The following is a 19278-nucleotide window of genomic DNA, read 5'->3' on the forward strand; positions in this document are numbered from 1 at the left end:
GTTCCTGGCTACAGTCGAGTCCATCCTTCTATATGGCTCTGAAACATGGACTGTCAGCCAGACCCTCGCAAAACGTATTGATGGATGTTATACGAGAATGCTGAGGATGGCACTTAACATTGACTGGAAAGAGCGGCAGACTAACGCCAAGGTGTATGGACACCTCATCAGAGCATCTGATAAGATAACTGCACGGAGGATGAGACTCGTAGGTCATTTAGCCAGACATGAAGAACTTCTGAGTCATCAACTTCTCTTCTAGGAACCCCTTCAAGGACATCGTCGAAGGGGAAGACCACACCTCACATATATTGACATCCTTCGGAAGGACACAGGGCTTGACGACAGCAAGGAGATTAACAAACTCATGCTGGATAGACAGATTTGGAAAAAAAAACTATCTCTGTTAGGACGTTGAAGGCGCCCTAAGTCGAGTAAGTCGAGTCTACTGATACTCTGATTGAGGGGGGTTCACCCTGATTATTTTGTGGAATTTGATTTCGAGATAGCAATTGACCAACAAACTAGGGCCTGTGACCGAACTCTTGAGGGGGTTGCGGACTCCGGGTGCCCACCGGTGCCCGGAACCCCCTCAAACGTTTGGTCACAGGACACAGGCCCTAGTTTGTTGGTCAATTGCTATCTCGAAATCAAATTTTTGTCGAAACTCAACTCCTCAGTCGATCATGTAATATGTTGAGACTTGAGAGAAAATACTTTCTGCCACCCGAAGTACGAATTGGATTTGAAGGAAGGCGCGGGAAGCTGATTTTGGATTCCACGCGTCTGCGCAATATTACAATATACCACGCTGCTATTATATACCCTAGCTTCCGTCCCATCACCTGAGCAGTGTAAAAGAAGTCATTTAAATTTGCCCTCTAGAGACTTCTACAGTCCTTTGAATTTTGTTCTAAACGAAAACAGACTTCGTGGGCTGATTTTAAGCTCTTTGTGCTTGCATCCACGCACAACGATCCAATGAAGCGCGCGCAAATTTCTGTCACAGAAGCTGTCCCGAAGCACACTTTTACCATAAAAAAGTTGCTCGGATTTAGCGCGCAAGAATACCGTGAGTGCTTCTAAACTGTCATCAAGCTACAGGCTATCTTGGTTTACGTGTTACTTAAGCGACAGTATTGGGACTCCCAGTAACGAGGAGAGGAGGTTTAAGAAAACTAAATTGTACGCAATTTGCAAATGTTGGCTACAAGTTAGTGTCAGCAAATAGCCCATTTTAAATTGGTATGGGAACGTTCACATATTACGTTAGCGAGTTTTTGGCAATTTTTACCCCCTCCCCCACTCCGTCAGCAATTGTCAGCATGGCATTAAGCTTCTACATAGGTGAAATATAGAAATAATAACAACAAAATTCCACACAATATCTTGTTGGGACACGTGCAGACTGTAGCCAAGAAGTAAAAATGAAGCTGATCTAACAATGGAGACGGAATGCTCGATTGTATCGGTTTGTTTAATTCCAAATAAGGGAACAATATTGTATGGTAGGTTGAAACTTATCTGTGAGTAGATAGTTGCCCGTATCACATCAATACGAAACTCGGAATACAGTCACCTGAAGCTAACATGTTTACTGCGAGCTTACAGATTAATATAAACCCCCCCGCCCCCCCCCCCCCCCCCCGCGTCAGCAGTTTTAACTTCGTTTTTACGCTATTCTTTTTGTTAGTAAACGCACTATTTTTGTGAACAAACAATTTTTATTATGATCAGCTTTACTTTTGATAGATATAATCCAACAAAATGTTTAAGTAAGAAATTTCTAAAAGTAGGATTTTGTTTCATCAATGACTTGCAAAAGGCCGACTTATAACCAGCTGTTGAAATTATAGCCTATCCGAGAAAACATGGTACTTTGGAAAAACTTAACTACAGTACTAGCAACTGCGCGTTTTGCTCTAGAAACACAGGCAATTACGTTACGCCACTGACTGTATCCATAAACAAATCAGATCTGTTAGATTAACAGAGTATCTGATTGATTCCATTTCAGGTCACTCTCATCGTTATGAAACTAGGATTTCCATATGAATATTATCCAAAAAAAGGTTATCTATTTAAGATACCTGACGCTTATGTAATCATTGCCCGTTCTCTGGCAAGGGTAAAATAAAAAATATCATTTATTTCCGTTTAGTCCCAAATTCGATCTAGTTCCGTTGTGATTCGATTCCTTTATACGGTCAAGATTGTTTTTTGTTGAAATCAAAATTAACTTACAATGTGTCTTACGTAATGTCTTAAACTGAGTTTTCTGAAAATTCAAGATTTACAAACCTATATATAGAATTATCCTCATAGAAGGTTTTACAATTGGATGGGCAGGATGGCTGGGGCTAGTTGAGCTGGTGATGAGCCAAATTGAAGTAGAGTATTCAATATTATAACTTGATAACTTTACAATATAAGATTCAAATTTCCAACACATTGTGTATATAACGTGACTAAAATAAAGTGACTTAATTTCAATCTGTTGTCAAAGGATTCAGGATTACGGATCCAGCTTGATAAGTTGTTCATTTGCCAAGATTCGCCCTCATTTGTTTTTTTATCAAAATATATCGATAGTATGAAAAGTCGATGCAACTTGCTAGTTGCTATCTGATAATAGTAATAATGAACTTTCTGTACATGTTTTTCCTGATTTATTTTTCCATCCGATGGGTTAATGTTACGTCATAAAAAACGTGTGGCCATATTTATGATTATTATCTCATTTTACAGAGCGATACCAAGTTAAAGTTGAAGTACACAAATCTGATAGGACAAATAACGGCCGATGGTGCAAAAAAAGGATTGGGCGACCCCTGTCCGACTCCGAAAATAGGTTTTTCGGACAATAGTTTATGTCAGATCCTACCATATGATTTTCTTGAAACTTTCCATAAAGTATGATGGTTATAGGACGCCGGACGGATGATCTGTGTAAGTTTGGGCGAATTTCTATGGGCAAAATTTGAGATATCACCTTAAACACAAAAAATATCTTGGGCGACCCCTGTCCGACTCCGAAAATAGGTTTTTCGGACAATAGTTTATGTCAGATCCTACCATATGATTTTCTTGAAACTTTCCATAAAGTATGATGGTTATAGGACGCCGGACGGATGATCTGTGTAAGTTTGGGCGAATTTCTATGGGCAAAATTTGAGATATCACCTTAAACACAAAAAATATCTTCAATTCGGTGGTTTGCAGTGGTTCCAAGGCATATATCTGGAGATCCAACGCTAAGATTTTCTTGAACCTTTCCAGATAGTAAGATAGCTTTAAGACGAATAATCTGTGCAAGTTTGGGTGAATTTCTATGTGTCAATTTTGAGATATCACTTCAAACACAAGTAAATAGTGCTATCGGACAGGAGTCGATGTCAGGAGTTGTGTTACCCAAAAAAAGTGCGGTGATAGGGCAATAGTGTGACTTTGCAGTCCGCACCCACCGCAATCATATATCACCTCTGATGGTTTGTATACAATCTAGACTATGTGTACATGCAATGGTAGGTGCCTTAGTGACTATCGAAGTTCCATTTAACATTTTTATTTAAATCTATCTTAGATTGAGATAATGGGAAGAGCACGTCAAACTGAAAAAGAAATGTTCATCTGGTTACGAATCGAAAACAGATTACAGAATAAAAATGTTTGCCTCAAAATAAAATCTGAAATACCTACAATTACTGCTTTAAATCACATTAGGTTCTTGTGATCATGTCATGTGTGGTACTGGAGATCTAATCCGCATTCCGATAGGCACATCATTACTCAATTACTCATGGGATGATTTTAATTCATTTACTCGCCTCAAATCACGAGCTTATATGCTTAATTCCGTTTTAAGTCTATCCTGGCCGTGATAGTTCGGGATTAAGTCCGTTAGCGTTTCAGTCTGTTTGCCGTTAAAATAAAATTGTATGATTAAAGACATGGGACCACTATCTCATTTCATATTTTCGACAAAGGATTATGAGTCGATGATAAGTGATAACTTACTCGAACTCAGGGTCGTAATTCCGAATTTGAACTTGGGGGAATCTGATTTGGCAATTGGAGGCAGGGGTCTGGGGCTGAGCCCTGTCAGAAAATTTGTAACTTTGTAAGTTAAAATTATGAATTTTTAGCAATTAGAAATCATCTTTCTCTTATGTATAGAAAGATAGAAGCACTTCTAGAATTATTGGACGGCTCACGGCACCTTACAGATCAGACATCAAAGATCTCTACAGTAAGCAGGATTTCCCAATGCAATGATCATAATTATAGTTTGTAAGTTATTATTTGTAGTAAACCACAAAGAAAATTTAAATTTTTGGCCAAAAATCTTGATCATCCCCCCTCCCATCCCCCGGGAATTGCAGCCCTGCTAAAACTTGAATTAAAGATGCTCACAAATTACGATATAACATTAACGTAATTTCTAATATAAATATCATAAAAGTTCATTGCATAATATCTGGCACGACTTCAAGGAACGAAATCAGTCGCTTCCTGTAAGCGACTGTAATCCCAATATTGAGGTAAAAATTCAAGAGTTACAAGTTAATAATATTAAAAGTAAGCTATTATATTGAATTATGCTGTATATTATTATATACGCATATTCATTATTCTGAACGTTCTAAGAAAGAGCGTACACGTTAGACTAAGACATATTGAATTTCTAAAATCTGTTAGCACCTTTTATTAGTGCAAGGCGAACCTTGTAACGACATCTCTTTAAATGTACTTTTGCTTTTGTGTCTCGTGTCCTTGGATGACGAATGAAAATTGAAAACTTAAACTCGATCGTCATTGATTGAAGTTCATTTCTCCCAAGACCAAGGTCGTTCTTCCGCAGTAACTGAATTATTTTCAGGCGTTGTTTTGCGTCTCAGCAAAATGTCTAGTAGTAGTCAGTGGGTTTCCTTCGGTGCGCTTGGGGAAAAATCTTCACTGAGTACAATGTATTAACTCTAAATTAGCGTAATTAAGTCTGAATTATTTCGTCTCACCGTACATCATGTTCAAACTATCTTGCTTTTTTCGGTATTTCTTTTTTCGATTTTCCACGCTGTGTATGCTTTCAAACTGAACACCTACAGCAATTATAAGCTAGCACCGCTAGTGCTTCTATTGCATTAGAGCAGTAGGTAATTCTCAACAAAGAAATCGAATCATTTTAGTGCAAAATCGTAAAATATAGTAGAACACGTGTTTACTTCTTTGATAAGCAACCAATATGAATACTGATCAGAATGTTTTAAACTTTCAAACCTCATTGTTGGAGTCATGCCACAGAAAGGCAAAAGCGATTCTCTTGTTTTGGGATATTTATTGCAACCTTATCAGATCACTCTCTATATTATGTTCAGGAGAACATCTCTGAATCCTTGCACATTTTCAAGGTTAGGAAATCAGTTGGCTGGGAGGTGACATAGGTTTCATTGGACACGTGATAGTGATCAGCCAATCAGCTTTTAGTTTAATTAAGGATCAATCAAATTCACTTAAATCACTATCATGTTGTTTTATTCAATGCTTGCTGCTCCTGCTACTTGTGTAAAATTAAAATGCAAATTGTATAAACCTTTCAATGTGAAACAGATCTGAGCAACTAGGCTGCGTGCGATTATGCTATATAAATCATTTGTTGCGTAATTATTTGTCTTTGTACATATTTTTTATAGTTATTTAGAATATATATTCGCATTTATCCACACTATATTTACATTACACGTACAACGTGATATCGTTGGTAGAGCAAGAGACGCGAAATCTCGAGGTTCTGGGATCATTCCCCAGTTGTCCCTAGTTTTTCAGAGTTAATCATCACATATAGACAGCATGAGAGTAGGCCTGGCCAATGGCCATCTCGAAGTGATAATATTTTTTATACCTTGTATACTATTCAAATGAAACAAGCTGTGTTTGTGAAACAGCCTCTGTATCATTTCAGTTGACAGTATTTGCTAGGTCAGTCTTTTACTACTAGTAAACAACAGTCCCGGAGTACAGTACCGATTTGCTAATATGTAAATATTATTATTATGATTATTATTATTTGGAATTCAAAACGAAATAAACAAGAGCTAAGTGGAGAGATGACATAGTTGATTAGATTTTTTACCATAATTGTTTGATATTGTCGAATTACAATATGTTATGATAAATGTTTCTAATATCATATCGAGGCACATGCATGCCACCCCATACTACTACTAAATAGGTTGAAATATTAGTTGTTGTTGGAAATAATTTAATACAAAGCATTTTCAACAATTATTTTTGACAAAATGATATATATTTGAGTGTACCTATACTACCGGTCGCGGTTATTGGTATATTTCTAGTACAAGATATCAATATCCCTTATCAATATCATTATCCCTCTCGTGATTAGATACGGAAACCAACAATAAGCATTTGGGAAACCTCGAATCTCCCTTTACACAATCTTTCACTTTTCAGTCTCAGGATCATGAATATTACGTTCAAAAGTATCTGCGACAAAACATGGAAAGTTATCCTGAAGGATAAGCTCTTCGTGTTTACTGTAGTTGCCGTTATCCTCGGGTTGATTTTGGGTAGGTCTGACTGATTTTAATGTTGGGTAGAGCTTCATTCTCCGCACTGATTGCCAAACCATGGTGTATACAATACTATAATACATACACACCATACCATTTTGCAATCAGCCGAGAATTAATCTTAGTAATAATAGTATAATACAGTATTACTATTAATTGTATGTACTGTACATAAGTTTATAAGGTAATGTCCAGTAATGACTTTGTGAAATGGTTGTAAAACGTAATATGCTGGAATGTAGAATTATAGAAGGTAATATGCCGGAATTTAACACAAACCCCGCAGGTGTGATCATACAGCAGGATCATACTCCTTACTCAACTGACTTACTTGTGGTACTTCTCAAGTTCCCGGGCGAAATTCTCCTCCGCATGTTAAAATGTATAATACTCCCTCTGGTTGTTGCCAGTGTCATAACGGGACTAGGAGATATAAATGCTAAATCTTGTGGTAAGCTATTCTTGTGGAAAGATCTTCCGACGTGCATGTATTCCTTCGGTAATCGTCATATTATACGATATATTATATTGCATAATATCATATGCAATATGCATATGCAATATGCATATTATGTAATATAATATTATTGATATATTGTGTCATCTTATTGTGGAATCGAATGTTCATTCAGGAAAGATCGGCGGTGTTGCTGTGGCCTACTACATCTCCACTACAGTAATCGCTGCAATCCTAGGACTCTGCTTGGTTTCCATAATAAGGCCAGGATCAGGAGATCAGAGCGACTTCATCAGCAAAGACGGAGGTTAGCTCGATGGGCGGGGAGGGGTTCAGACACCAAGAATGATAAATATGACTGGATAGTGTATGATAGATGTAACTGAAACGATAGATATAGTAAGAACTAAGAATCGAATGACTGGATCTCACACGCTCCAGAAACGTTTTTGTAACATATAATCCAGTACACAAAAGCTAAGTTTCGCTGAACCTTGGTCCTTGAACCAGCTCTTCATAAGATCCTCTTACTTTTCAGTGACAATAAACGAGAACACTAACACACTCGACACAATCATGGACTTGCTGCGAGCTGCTTTTCCAGATAACATAGTTGAGGCTACATTCGGTAAGGACGCGACTGAACTCACTGAGATAACCAGGGACGATGGATCAAAATATCTAAAGCGAAACTTACAGGTCCGTCTTTTTTAACAACAGCACAAGTCATTCGATTTTAAGGGGGCCGGGGGGGGGGGGGTCTTCATCAAAATTCTCTCGAAATCGACTTTATAGTTCTTTCTGATAGAGGGGAGTGATATCTACCAGCTGCTTTTGGTCCCATAGAAAAATATTGTTCCTAGCCGAAATTATCGCTGGTCAAAGGTCAGCGCTTATGTGTAATTGTATTGCGCGAGCGATTTTCAATCGCGCGTTCTGAAAATCGAGTCTAAAAATCTATCTTCTCCTACATTTTTTGAGCAATCACCCTCAAACTTTCAGGATATGTTCTTAGGATCAGTTAGAAGAGAACTCTAGAGCCAGAATTTTGAGATAGGCCTTTAAAGATTTTTAATTTGATTTTGAAATTCTTGGACCTTGATTTTTAGAGGTCAAAAATTTTCAAAATCGAATTAAAAATCTTTAAAGGCCTATCTCAAAATTCTGGCTCTAGAGTTCTCTTCTAACTGATCCTAAGAACATATCCTGAAAGTTTGAGGGTGATTGCTCAAAAAATGTAGGAGAAGATAGATTTTTAGACTCGATTTTCAGAACGCGCGATTGAAAATCGCTCGCGCAATACAATTACACATAAGCGCTGACCTTTGACCAGCGATAATTTCGGCTAGGAACAATATTTTTCTATGGGACCAAAAGCAGCTGGTAGATATCACTCCCCTCTATCAGAAACAACTATAAAGTCGATTTCGAGAGAATTTTGATGAAGACCCCCCCCCCCCCCCCCCGGCCCCCTTAATAATACAATATTATAATAGTTAGTGATCTTAGTAAAATTTTAGTTGTGGTCTGTTTTCTGCCAAAATCCCGAATTTACTATTCAAATAGAATCCTATTTCGATTACTCTTTGAATAGTAAATCATCTTAAGAACGAGATGATCTTTCTACTTTTCTAACAGCAATTTGTTTGCACACAGTTCAAATCCGGAATAAACATGATAGGAGTGATAGTGTTCGCAATTGTAGTCGGGGTGATTATGTCTCTGTACCCCGAGGAATCTGCCCCGCTTATGAAGGTTAGTTGTTAGGCACGTGGCGGGCATTTCATAATTCCTGGGTATGTTTTGAAGATATAACTTGTTGCAATACAAATTTAACGGTTCATTATTGTTTTAAACATTAGTTTAATTCTGGGGTTATTGACCTTATTTATAAGGTTAACCACCCCAGTATTGAACCATTTTTATTCTTTAAATGCAAAAAGTGATTAATTACCAACTAATTGCCCAGGTGGTCCAGGCAGTTAATGACGTGACAATGAGACTAGTCACTCTTATACTGTGGTATTCTCCCATTGGTATATTCTTTCTTATCGCTGGACAGTTTGCTGGGGTAAGTACTTTAAAGATATCTCTGAATGGTAAACATTTGCCCATCATTCAACTTTATTACAGTGAACAGTATGGTTAGTTTTGAGTCAATCTTTCTACGATGGGGTCGTGAATCCAGACTAATTTTAATCAAATTTAGGTTGAAAACTTTGGAGAGATGGTTGCACAATTGGGATTGTATGTTGTGACAGTGCTCGTTGGAATCGCTATTCACTTCTTCATTATTCTTCCTAGTATTTTCTTCGCTTTTACCCGCAGCAATCCGATCCCATATTACTACAACATGTTACCAGGTTAGTTTTTATACCGCAGTTTAATATTTTCAAATTTTTTTCAAATTTTCTGGGGTCATGAAAAGTGCAAACTTTTGTGAAAGAGCACAAACAGTTCAGTTGAAACCCCCATGCCATTTCGTATCATCGATAAATATTATCTTTCCAGGGTTGGTGTAGCGCCCCAACAATTCTTTAACTAATTTATGACGTGTACAAATCCATGTCAACAACTTGACAGAGTTCTTTTCATTTTTCAAGTCAATTATAATTCGCTTTAATAACATTGCCAATAAACTGAATTATTGGTAATTGGGAAGAAAGTTTATTTCATTTGAATTTTTAAAGCTTTTAACCGAAACTGATAAGTTTTCTCATACTTTAAAAATATTATCGTGCATTCGCACCGTGTTCCAGTTTTGTGTTTTGAAATAAACCCCACTCGCAGCGTTAGCAACAGCATTCGGAACAGCTTCCAGCAGCGCCACAATGCCAGTTACTCTAAAGTGTGTGGAGGAGAAAAATGGAATTTCTTGGAGAATTTCTCGGTTCGTCATCCCAGTCGGAGCAACCATCAACATGGACGGTACTGCGCTCTATGAAGCGGTGGGTGTCAGCTTAGTTCAGCTGCTTTCGTAATATTAATATTCAACACTGGTTTTCATAGCTTACCTGCTTTGTTCTTGAACAAAATATCGTCTTGACATAGTACGACGACCTGTAATTGCTATGATTTAATTGGATCCATCAAAAACTAAGAACACTCTTTATTGAATCCCTTATACATATTTGAATTTATGTAAAAGTTTCTTGAACTCCATGTGTTTATCTACCAGGTTGCCTGCCTTTTCATCGCTCAAGTAAAAGGCATATCCCTGAACTTTGGTCAAGTTATCGTGACTGGACTAACAGCGACTCTAGCTGCTGTTGGAGCTGCTGGTATTCCCTCTGCTGGTCTCGTTACCATGGTGATGGTGCTCAACGCTGTCGGACTACCTGTTGATATGTTGGCTGTGATCTTAACTGTTGATTGGTAAGTTTGTACATCCGATGTTATAACCTTTTTATGGTCAATTAACAGCGTAAACACAGTAAAAACGCTAAATGTTCAGTTTCACATAAAAGCTCCATTTTCCAGGTTTTTGGACAGATTCCGTACCATGACGAACGTTATGGGAGATGCGCTGGGTTGTGCTGTCGTACAGTCAATGTGCTCAAAAGAGCTCGCCGAGATGGATCAGGATACTGAACTGCAGATGGTGGGAGAGAAGAGTTAAGCTGATGACGTCACTAAATGTTTAGGGGACATACACCAGAACCTTTTTTTGTTGGACCCTCGATTTGACTTTTTATTTTGAAAATATAGATAAAAACAATATGATTTGACGTAACTGTAACGTCGCGACTAGCGATACTTCTTAGTGACTGATTATGTAAGAAAATGTAAATAAACATCAAAAAAGAGAAAGGTCCTTTAAAAAAATGATACGGATAGTCTTGATTCTTAAAACTATTCTTCACTCTTTCTTGTTTCTTTGAAAAATATATCTGCTCAGAAAAGCGAACAAAGATTAACAAAAAACGGTCTAAAGAACGATAAATAATAAATACTGATAATTTAGAATATACTGCCGTATTAGTATTACAACACATGACTTTTTGTAAGAGTTGGATACTTTTATTTGTTTGATTTGTTTACTTTTTTACCATGAATAATTATGAGGGAGGACATGTTTTCCTTTGTGATACCTGACACGACCTACTTATAAAGCTTTTTTTACTCAAACATTCGAATGTAAGCGCACGTATGATCTTTGTGAAATGTGAAATCATGTTGTAGAATGTAGGGTGTCCAATCCTCGTTTGGACATTATAATGTAAATGTCGTTTGCTTTAAGTTTAAGCTTGTGTTAATTCTTTATCAAGCCTTTCAAGCCTTTAATTAACGTGTGTTTTTTCTTCTTATTTTCGCTACAATTTCCGAGAAAGTTGCTATTGAGTATTTATATTGATGATATGGATAAGTTTTTTCGGATACAATATGTGTACATTATGTATGTTACATTTTGAACAGCAGAATACACATTGCACAAAATATGGTAATATAACCCGCACAGTGCAAGTAGCATAATCTGAAACCTTGTAGGAGGGCATGTACCGAGCTCTGCAGTAACCTTTCTCAGTACAGAAGTAGTATAAACGCAAATTATCAGTAGCACTCAATACTGAATACTGATTCCGTACTTTGTAAATTTATTGTATTTGCAATACGCTATCTCTATTTTTAGAATCCCCGAATAGTTGCAACAACTGTGCGTACCTTGACTATAAATATTTCATTACAGCACGCATAGTTTTGACATGAAGTTGACCAGTCTGACGGTATAATTAGACTCCCTTATCAGTTATCGGTCTTTATCACAAAATGTATGGTTATGTTATTATAATTATTTCACAGCTGTTCTAAGAGCCTAAAATAAATGACAGCCGTTTTGCCAGCCAAACGGAGTTGCTTTGCAAACGACTCAATATTTCCATGCTGACGTTGTTATCCATATATAATGCTCGCTATGCACATTATGCTCATTTCTCTGTTGTTCGTTTTTAGTTTGAGTCTCCTCAAAAGGCTGCTAATGTTTGTTCCACATCGCATTGTGCGTACCTGCTAAATGCTCATAAAGTGTGGCACCGCACATATTGCTATACAAGTTAGTGAAGTCAATCCCAACATCGGGATTCCCGAATCCCGGAATTTTCCGACGATTTTCAGTCAAAAATTCCCGACCAATATCGGAAATTTTGTCAATTCCCGGTTTTCGGGAATTTTAAATATTTGTGTTATAGTTGCAAATTTTCGATGAATTGACTGTTCAATATAATTTAATTACACGGTAGTGTTAATCGGGTTTTCGGACGTTGATGACTAGACTGTTAGCATGACGTATCGTCAAAGTTGAGATTTAACGCCGCACGTGCACGTGCTGCTTGATCATGCTCAGTGCTAATTGCGCGCACAACCAGTTTTATTGATTGCGCTGGTTGTATGTATGTTTCGTGTTTGATTAGTTACGCGCGATTTTGTTCAGTTGATTTGGTCTGATCTCTCGTTGATTGGACCTTCTCAACAGCTGGTCGGACGCTAACAAAAGTTTTATCAGACAAGAAGTGTTTAATTTGATATCTCTATCTGAAATATAGACGACATTGATATCTTCTAGTGACTTGATGAGGCAGCTTTAATTGTACTATTGAACTTAAGCAGTCAATAAGTACAACTACAACCATAAAATTAAAAGTTGGGTCATGGCATGGACGTGCCTTTATTACACAAAATGGGACCTAAAGATGGGCGGCATTTGCTTTCGGCGATCCCGATTTTTTCCCCAGATTTTCGGGAATCCCGGGATTATTTTTGGTCGGGATTTCCGAATCCCGGGATTGAATAGGTATGAAATGTTTTGTCGCTGAGAACACTCGATATTATATTATATCGGGTAACTCTTGCAGTCTTGCCACCATAAACTCTTTATTAACCGGAGTCAAAACTTTATTATCATTGGTAAAACTATAAATTGACATTGATACGTCTTATTTTTTACTTCATTCAATACGATTTTATAAAACGTGACCACATAACCTTATCAGGTATGGCCGGAGTAACTAAACGTTACGACATCAAGGCAACTTCTGAGTATTCAAGATTACAGAACTACACCTCCTACCAACCAACTGAAGTTGGCACTTTCTCTATCGGTGAAGATGGGGACTTCATCAACTGCAACAAGGCAAAGATCCCAACTCTAAAAACATACAAACTTCCTCTTAATTTGAATGAAGGTTACAGTCCAAAAGCGGTAGATGTTTCCAGGGAAACGAGTTTTCCCCAATGGGAGAAAGGCTTAAAGTGGATCCATGGCAGCAAAGACGGCAAGAAATCCTTATCCGATGTTGATGTTATAACTCAAAGAGGAGTACTGAAAGATATAGGATACACTAATCATAACAGATACAAAAACCCTTGGAAGTTTGAAGCATGTAAATACAAAGGGAAATTGTACATCAGAAAATTGGAACAGGAAGAAAAGTGGGATGCCTGGGGAATGCAGAATTCATACTGGGGCAAAAAATTTGAGGAGTTTGTTATGGAACAACAGGCTGGAACGAAGGCGACCTACAACATGCTGAAAGGAAAGATAGGCAATAGAAATTTCTTGCTGAGTGCCGAAGTTGATGCTGTCACACCCGACGGAAAGCATATGGAGATCAAGACATGTTTTGCTAACAAGCTCAATGTGAAGATCCCTTTGGCTTGGCTACAGTCCCACTTAGGAAAGGTTGATGTCCTGTACTATGGGTTGAAGGATAAGCAAGGTATGGTATATAGCAAGCCAACTGAGATTTCCATGGCCCAAGTTCCAGGGAGGTATGTGAAGGCACATGAAGCAAATGCCATGATTGGTTTCATAGGGGATGTCATCGACTGGATGCATACCGCTATTCCAGATGGTGATGAAACTTGGATACTTGAATACCCCGGAGGTAGAGGCAGACAAATTATTACATTGGAGATTCAGGGACAGAAGTTCATGCCTAGCTGGTATCTGCAGTTTATAGATGGTTCAAAAGAAGATGATCTGGTAAGACAGGTAGAAGCTCTCAGCTTGGAACACCCAGTTTAAAAGTAGCAAGCTGTGTAAAGTGCTCAACGAACTGTTAGACTTATTCTTATAAAATTATGTAGCGTAAGAAACAACTTTTTCACTTAAATTCTTGTCAAATTAAAACTTTTCTGAAATCTTGCAACTTGACAAATTTTTGTTTTTATCATAAATGTTTTGCTGTTTTTCAGTTACTGGCATGATAAATTAGATTATGACTTCTGTATTATACTTATAGCCGTTTGATATTTTGGTTGAAAATGTACATATTCCGATTTGAACCACAAAGAAAATCTTTTACTTTTCCTGAAACGTGAATTCAACGCAGTCTATACCTACGACGGCCTTTCTAGTATATTATATAATAATATATAATATGGTCCCGTTATATTCACTCTCACTAGCTCTTTAACAAACCTGTAAGACGAGGGATTTGTAGTTTCTGAACTGGAACCAAGTATTTAGCATCTAGCAGCTACTCACTGGTCACGTCATGGTCATGAGCTCTACCAATATTATTGACAAAGATTAAAACACCTCGTGTCAGGGAGTAACGAGTCATGTGTTTACTGATCCTTAATAGTATTGTTAAGACTCTGAGCTCAGTAACGCACCCTTCGTGAGAGAGCAGATAGATTCGTTTACTTTTCCTCTTCGTCTGCTTCTTTTCCTGCAAGCAGAAACTGGAGGACGCTATGCTAGTACTAATAGTAATACTTGGATTAACTGCATTTATTGGCTTTGGAAGCTCAAAGAACTTTCTAGAGATCCCGTTGCAGACTGAAAAAGTTAAACAACCAATATTCCCTGTCACTGTAGGCTCAAGATTTGAGTTTACTGGAGTTTATAAGGCTGCGCCCTCAACTCCAAGTAACACTAACAGCAAGGCACAAGTTCTCCTATACGATGATGACATCGTACCATTGATATTGCAACTACGGATGAACTACGCAGCGGAAGCTTTGGGGGGTGACTTGAACTACTTGGTAGTCTCCAGCAGGTATGGAAGCATATACGCCAGAACGTACAGTAAGCGGTATAAGTTACCGATGAACTTGGTAGATGGAATAGAGATTGAAATCATACTTGAAGTAACACAAGATACGTATGAGGTCACAATCAACGGAGTAAAGTCCACAGAGTCCATGATAAATAGCAGGGAAAATGTGGAGTACTTCAAGATAAAGACATTGATGATAATTAGTTCTCCCAGCTTCACCTTCAAGACTGCAGCACAGATGAGGAAGATAGGTGAGGCAAGATTACATTTAATTGTACACCAAAATACCTAATCAATTGTAATTCTGAAATAGCATCTTATATGGTGATGATAAATTGGGAACTTTGTTACCACTCATATAATAAGATGTGATGTTCATTGTTCAGGTATAGCTTCATTAATTACTAACTAGTATGACTTGACGTAATATCTTAAAAGTACCTTCTTAGTTACCAGTAACCAGGGTTGAATAGTTAATAGGGTTGAATAGTTCTCTGATTAGAGTGGAATACTTTTGTGTATTTCCAATGAATTTAACAAATAACTAATATTTTTCGATCAATATAATCGTCAACATCACCACTGTCAGTACCAGCCCCTTCATTAAGCCCACACTTCCGTCGGACCACTGTACCAACCATATGACCTGCATATACAATATATGGACTGTGTATATAAAATATATACACAGTCCATATATTGTACATAAGTAGTCCGCAGAGTGCAAGTGGTTGCACGAACTAGTCCGCGGACTGGGACGGGATTCTTGGATACTGCCCATAACTCATTTAACACCGTTTTACTTACAAGTTTCAAGCTTGTTATGTGAGAAGTAATCCCCCGCTATATTTCCAGTATTAGACAACATGTGACTAACCAGGGCCAGGCAAAGCGCTATACTATACCGTCGCGGGCCTAAAGATCCAGCTTCTCTTAAAATATATCATTACAACGCTCTACCTTCGAGTAGACCTCTTTACCCTCGAGTAGACCTCTTTAGCTTCGAGTAGACCTCTTTACCTTTACATCTTATATGAATCGTTAGTTTGAAAAGTAGGCACAATGAAGCTATGTCTACAAGACGTAGTACCGTTATCAACCCACAACTCACAATACAAGTCCTTCTATAAACTCACGAGCCTTAAACAACTCTACAAGACTAGTAACGAGTAAAGACTATTAGACCATCTAGATTCTAGAGCACTAGTGACCACTGACCGTGACCAGTGACCACTGCGTTAAAAGAACTGACCTTATTTTGGAGATTATGCATATTGTATTATTTTGAGCCTTATGTCACGCAGATCCCCTGCAAGAGGATTGTTATTGCTCGACGCCCTTAAACGCATCATTAGGCACGAGAGCAAGCCGATAGAGCAGAGACATTCGTTTAGATAAATAATTTTCGATGAACCTGGAAAAACTGAACTGGAGATTGACATCCTGAGTTAGTATAACATTTGTTACGTTTGAACACAAATTACTGCCACAGTATCCATAGTAATCATAACGCACATGCTCACTGCTCAGTAGAAAGTTCATTAATTTGCCAAGTTCTAGTCTTTCCAGATTAATAGATTACTGGGAATAAAATGAGGGTCTCCACTCTCCACTAACTGTAAGGGGTCGTTCACATATTATTACGTAATCACGTTTTGGACAATTTTTACCCCCACCCTGGCCCTCCCCCCTCCGTAATCAGTTTTACACATAGCTATTGTGTCAAATCATTTGGAAACCCCCTCCCCCCTCGGCTGATTACGTAATATGTGAACGACCCCTAAATAAAATGGACAGTCCGAGAAGAATAAAGTCTGCTTCCGTGTAAAACTAAAAGTAAATTTCCCAACATACATAAATCCTAATTCCTATAATACCACTCCATTAGCATTACAATATGAACAATACATATTTCCAGTGATGTCCATTGTTTTATCTTTGGTTTATAATTAAAAGATATCCGCGATACAGTATCTTACCCAGGTGGCAATAATGGTTTGTAAATGGTCTGCCGCTGCAACCATTACCACATTACCGTGTAGGACAGTGAGAACTATTAGCTTATTAGATCAATGCCTTATATATCAGAATACAGCAGCTTCGGTGAATCGGTCGCTATGGCGATGAATTATATAAAAGCATTCCTAAACATAGAAATTTAAGACCCACTATCATTATTTTGCGGACTTGGTGAGTTTGAATCGAGCCATGCCGGTATAAAGTGTATGATCTCACCATACCTATCTGCCCGTTCTGAGCCTGTCCAAAGAGCCACATCTAATTGTATCCTGCTACCTAGACACGCAAGAGTATTAGTCACTGGTCTGTGTGTTAACTGCAGATTATCCCTGTACAGCTGTCTTAGTGTGTAAAGTAATTACACAGTCCTCTTACTGCCTCTTTTACATGTAGCACAATGGCTATGCGGGAGTATAGCCACATCGCAAGCAATTTAACCATATCTGGTGGTTACTATAGCTGCACCTTCAATCTTCGTATTACTGGCTTGTGGCTAGTTCTTTCTTTATTCTGACATTTAAGCTGCTCGGATACGTCTTTATATTTAATAAATAAAAATAATAAGGTAACATTGAAAGCATCTGATCTTCATTTTGTTACGTTCGGCTTGTGACATTATTTAAGCTTGAAACATTATTTAAGCTTCATCTACAGTACTTTAAAAAAATTCAATCAACTTGCTTTAGCTCTATCAACTTCAGCGGCCCAGTCACAATTTACATCTTTTCATCACACGAATATGACCTTTACAGTATGCACTAGACTGGTATTTGACCAGTCTGCACTGGTATTTGAACAGTCTGCACTGGTATTTGACCAGTCTGCGCTGGTATTTGACCAGTCTGCACTGTTATTTGACCAGTCTGCACTGGTATTTGACCAGTCTGCACTGGTATTTGACCAGTCTGCACTGGTAATTGACCAGTCTGCACTGGTATTTGACCAGTCTACGCTGGTATTTACTTAACCCATAAAATGTAGCTCTCCTAGACCGGATGTGACTTTGTCACAGTCCAATGATCCTATGCTGTGAGCTATCTCCTTCCCATGATTAAACACTCCTCCGACGCAAATACCGTTTAACTGTTTTGTGCTGTACAGTGTACAGTGTACTTACTTGTAGTTGCACTTGATTAGGTCTCCTCAATCGGTGGCCTGCACCGATGAACTCCCGTTTGTGTCGTATCACCTCCCTCCAGCTCCAGTGCTTGTGGCTCCTAGCCAACTCACTCGCTCTGTCTAGATCTATATCCGTGCTGTAGGCAAGCAAATGTTGTCATCACAATATCTCTGCGTTAGTAAGATGCATATCCAAGACTTTTTGTTGCTTTTTAAAATCCTCGTGTGTTGTCTTATTATATGCGTTATCGTACGAAAGTCGAAAGAGCCATTTTGACCCGGCCCTTCGTATTTATCGCTATAGGCATAGCTTGCTAATAATGATGTGTTTTAAAATGGATTGCTGCTGAGCAACAGTTCAGAGATTTATTTCAAAACGAATTTTGTTATGACGTTATCATCTTACATCTAATCAGTTTATTTGTAATATTCTTCTCTTTACGACACTAAATTTGATGGTTCATCCAAATATTTGAAATTCAAAAAATATATACTTTTTGAATTTTGATCTGTTCTATCATTTTCTACTGAAGATCTTTGAAGGTTTTTCATATTATATTGGGACTAGGAACCGACCGGATTGGGGTTTTGGCTGCCGGACCGGATCTTGCCGGATTTTGCCGGACCGGAACCGGTGGTTTCAGAGTGAAATATAAGGCAGCCGGATTTTGCCGGAAAATTTAAATTTATATTCTTATTTTTATACTTTTGTCATTATCATGTGGAATTACACAATAAAATAGTGTCTAACTAACAGTTTTCGCGCTCGACCTATATTTTCGATTAATTTTTAGCTAAGTTCAATTTTCAACCAAATAAAAGTCATAATTATGATAGGCATGTAGCAAGTTCATTAAAATTTCTTAATAGTATGATAATTTCACAATTGTAATAGTATTTCCACGCTTAATCTTCATCGAGCACTTCTTTCAGCTTGCATAAGGGGTCCCATTTTCTTCTGAGAAGAACAACCAGACGGACGATGTTTTAGATTTACTACTAGACATTGTTTAAACAAGCAGTACCGAGTACGTAGCAGACAAAATGTAACAATAGTAGACACGAGTCACGACACTAGACGAGTAATTATCAG

The 19278-nt window shown here is 37.9% G+C and overlaps 3 protein-coding genes across 3 annotated transcripts in view; 2 read left to right on the forward strand and 1 right to left on the reverse strand.

Moving 5' to 3' along the window:
* The window catches only part of LOC134817522 (importin subunit alpha-3-like), a 75305-nt gene that overhangs the window by 42313 nt on the left and 13714 nt on the right, over window positions 1-19278 (reverse strand). The gene's annotated exons all lie outside the window — the stretch shown is intronic.
* LOC134816484 (excitatory amino acid transporter 3-like) lies at window positions 6472-11077 on the forward strand. Its single transcript, XM_063825343.1, has 10 exons — window positions 6472-6587; window positions 6877-7041; window positions 7223-7354; window positions 7586-7746; window positions 8704-8802; window positions 9017-9118; window positions 9257-9410; window positions 9838-9995; window positions 10226-10422; window positions 10528-11077. The coding sequence occupies exons 1-10, from the start codon at window positions 6482-6484 to the stop codon at window positions 10664-10666; spliced, it is 1413 nt and encodes a 470-aa protein (XP_063681413.1). The 5' UTR covers window positions 6472-6481; the 3' UTR covers window positions 10667-11077.
* On the forward strand, window positions 13037-14068 carry LOC134817390 (decapping nuclease dom-3-like). Its single transcript, XM_063826529.1, has one exon. The coding sequence runs from the start codon at window positions 13037-13039 to the stop codon at window positions 14066-14068; it is 1032 nt and encodes a 343-aa protein (XP_063682599.1).

The sequence above is a fragment of the Bolinopsis microptera genome, chromosome 6 (genome assembly GCF_026151205.1).
Source record: "Bolinopsis microptera isolate Bmic1 chromosome 6, MBARI_Bmic_1.0, whole genome shotgun sequence".
In the NCBI taxonomy this organism is placed as follows: Eukaryota; Metazoa; Ctenophora; class Tentaculata; order Lobata; family Bolinopsidae; genus Bolinopsis; species Bolinopsis microptera.

Coding starts and splice junctions, on each gene's coding strand:
- LOC134817390 (XM_063826529.1), top strand. CDS start 13,037: ATGGCCGGAGTAACTAAACGTTACGACATCAAGGCAACTTCTGAGTAT.
- LOC134816484 (XM_063825343.1), top strand. CDS start 6,482: ATGAATATTACGTTCAAAAGTATCTGCGACAAAACATGGAAAGTTATC. Junction 7,042..7,222: donor TATAAATGCTAAATCTTGTG/GTAAGCTATTCT, acceptor ATGTTCATTCAG/GAAAGATCGGCGGTGTTGCT. Junction 7,747..8,703: donor ATCTAAAGCGAAACTTACAG/GTCCGTCTTTTT, acceptor GTTTGCACACAG/TTCAAATCCGGAATAAACAT.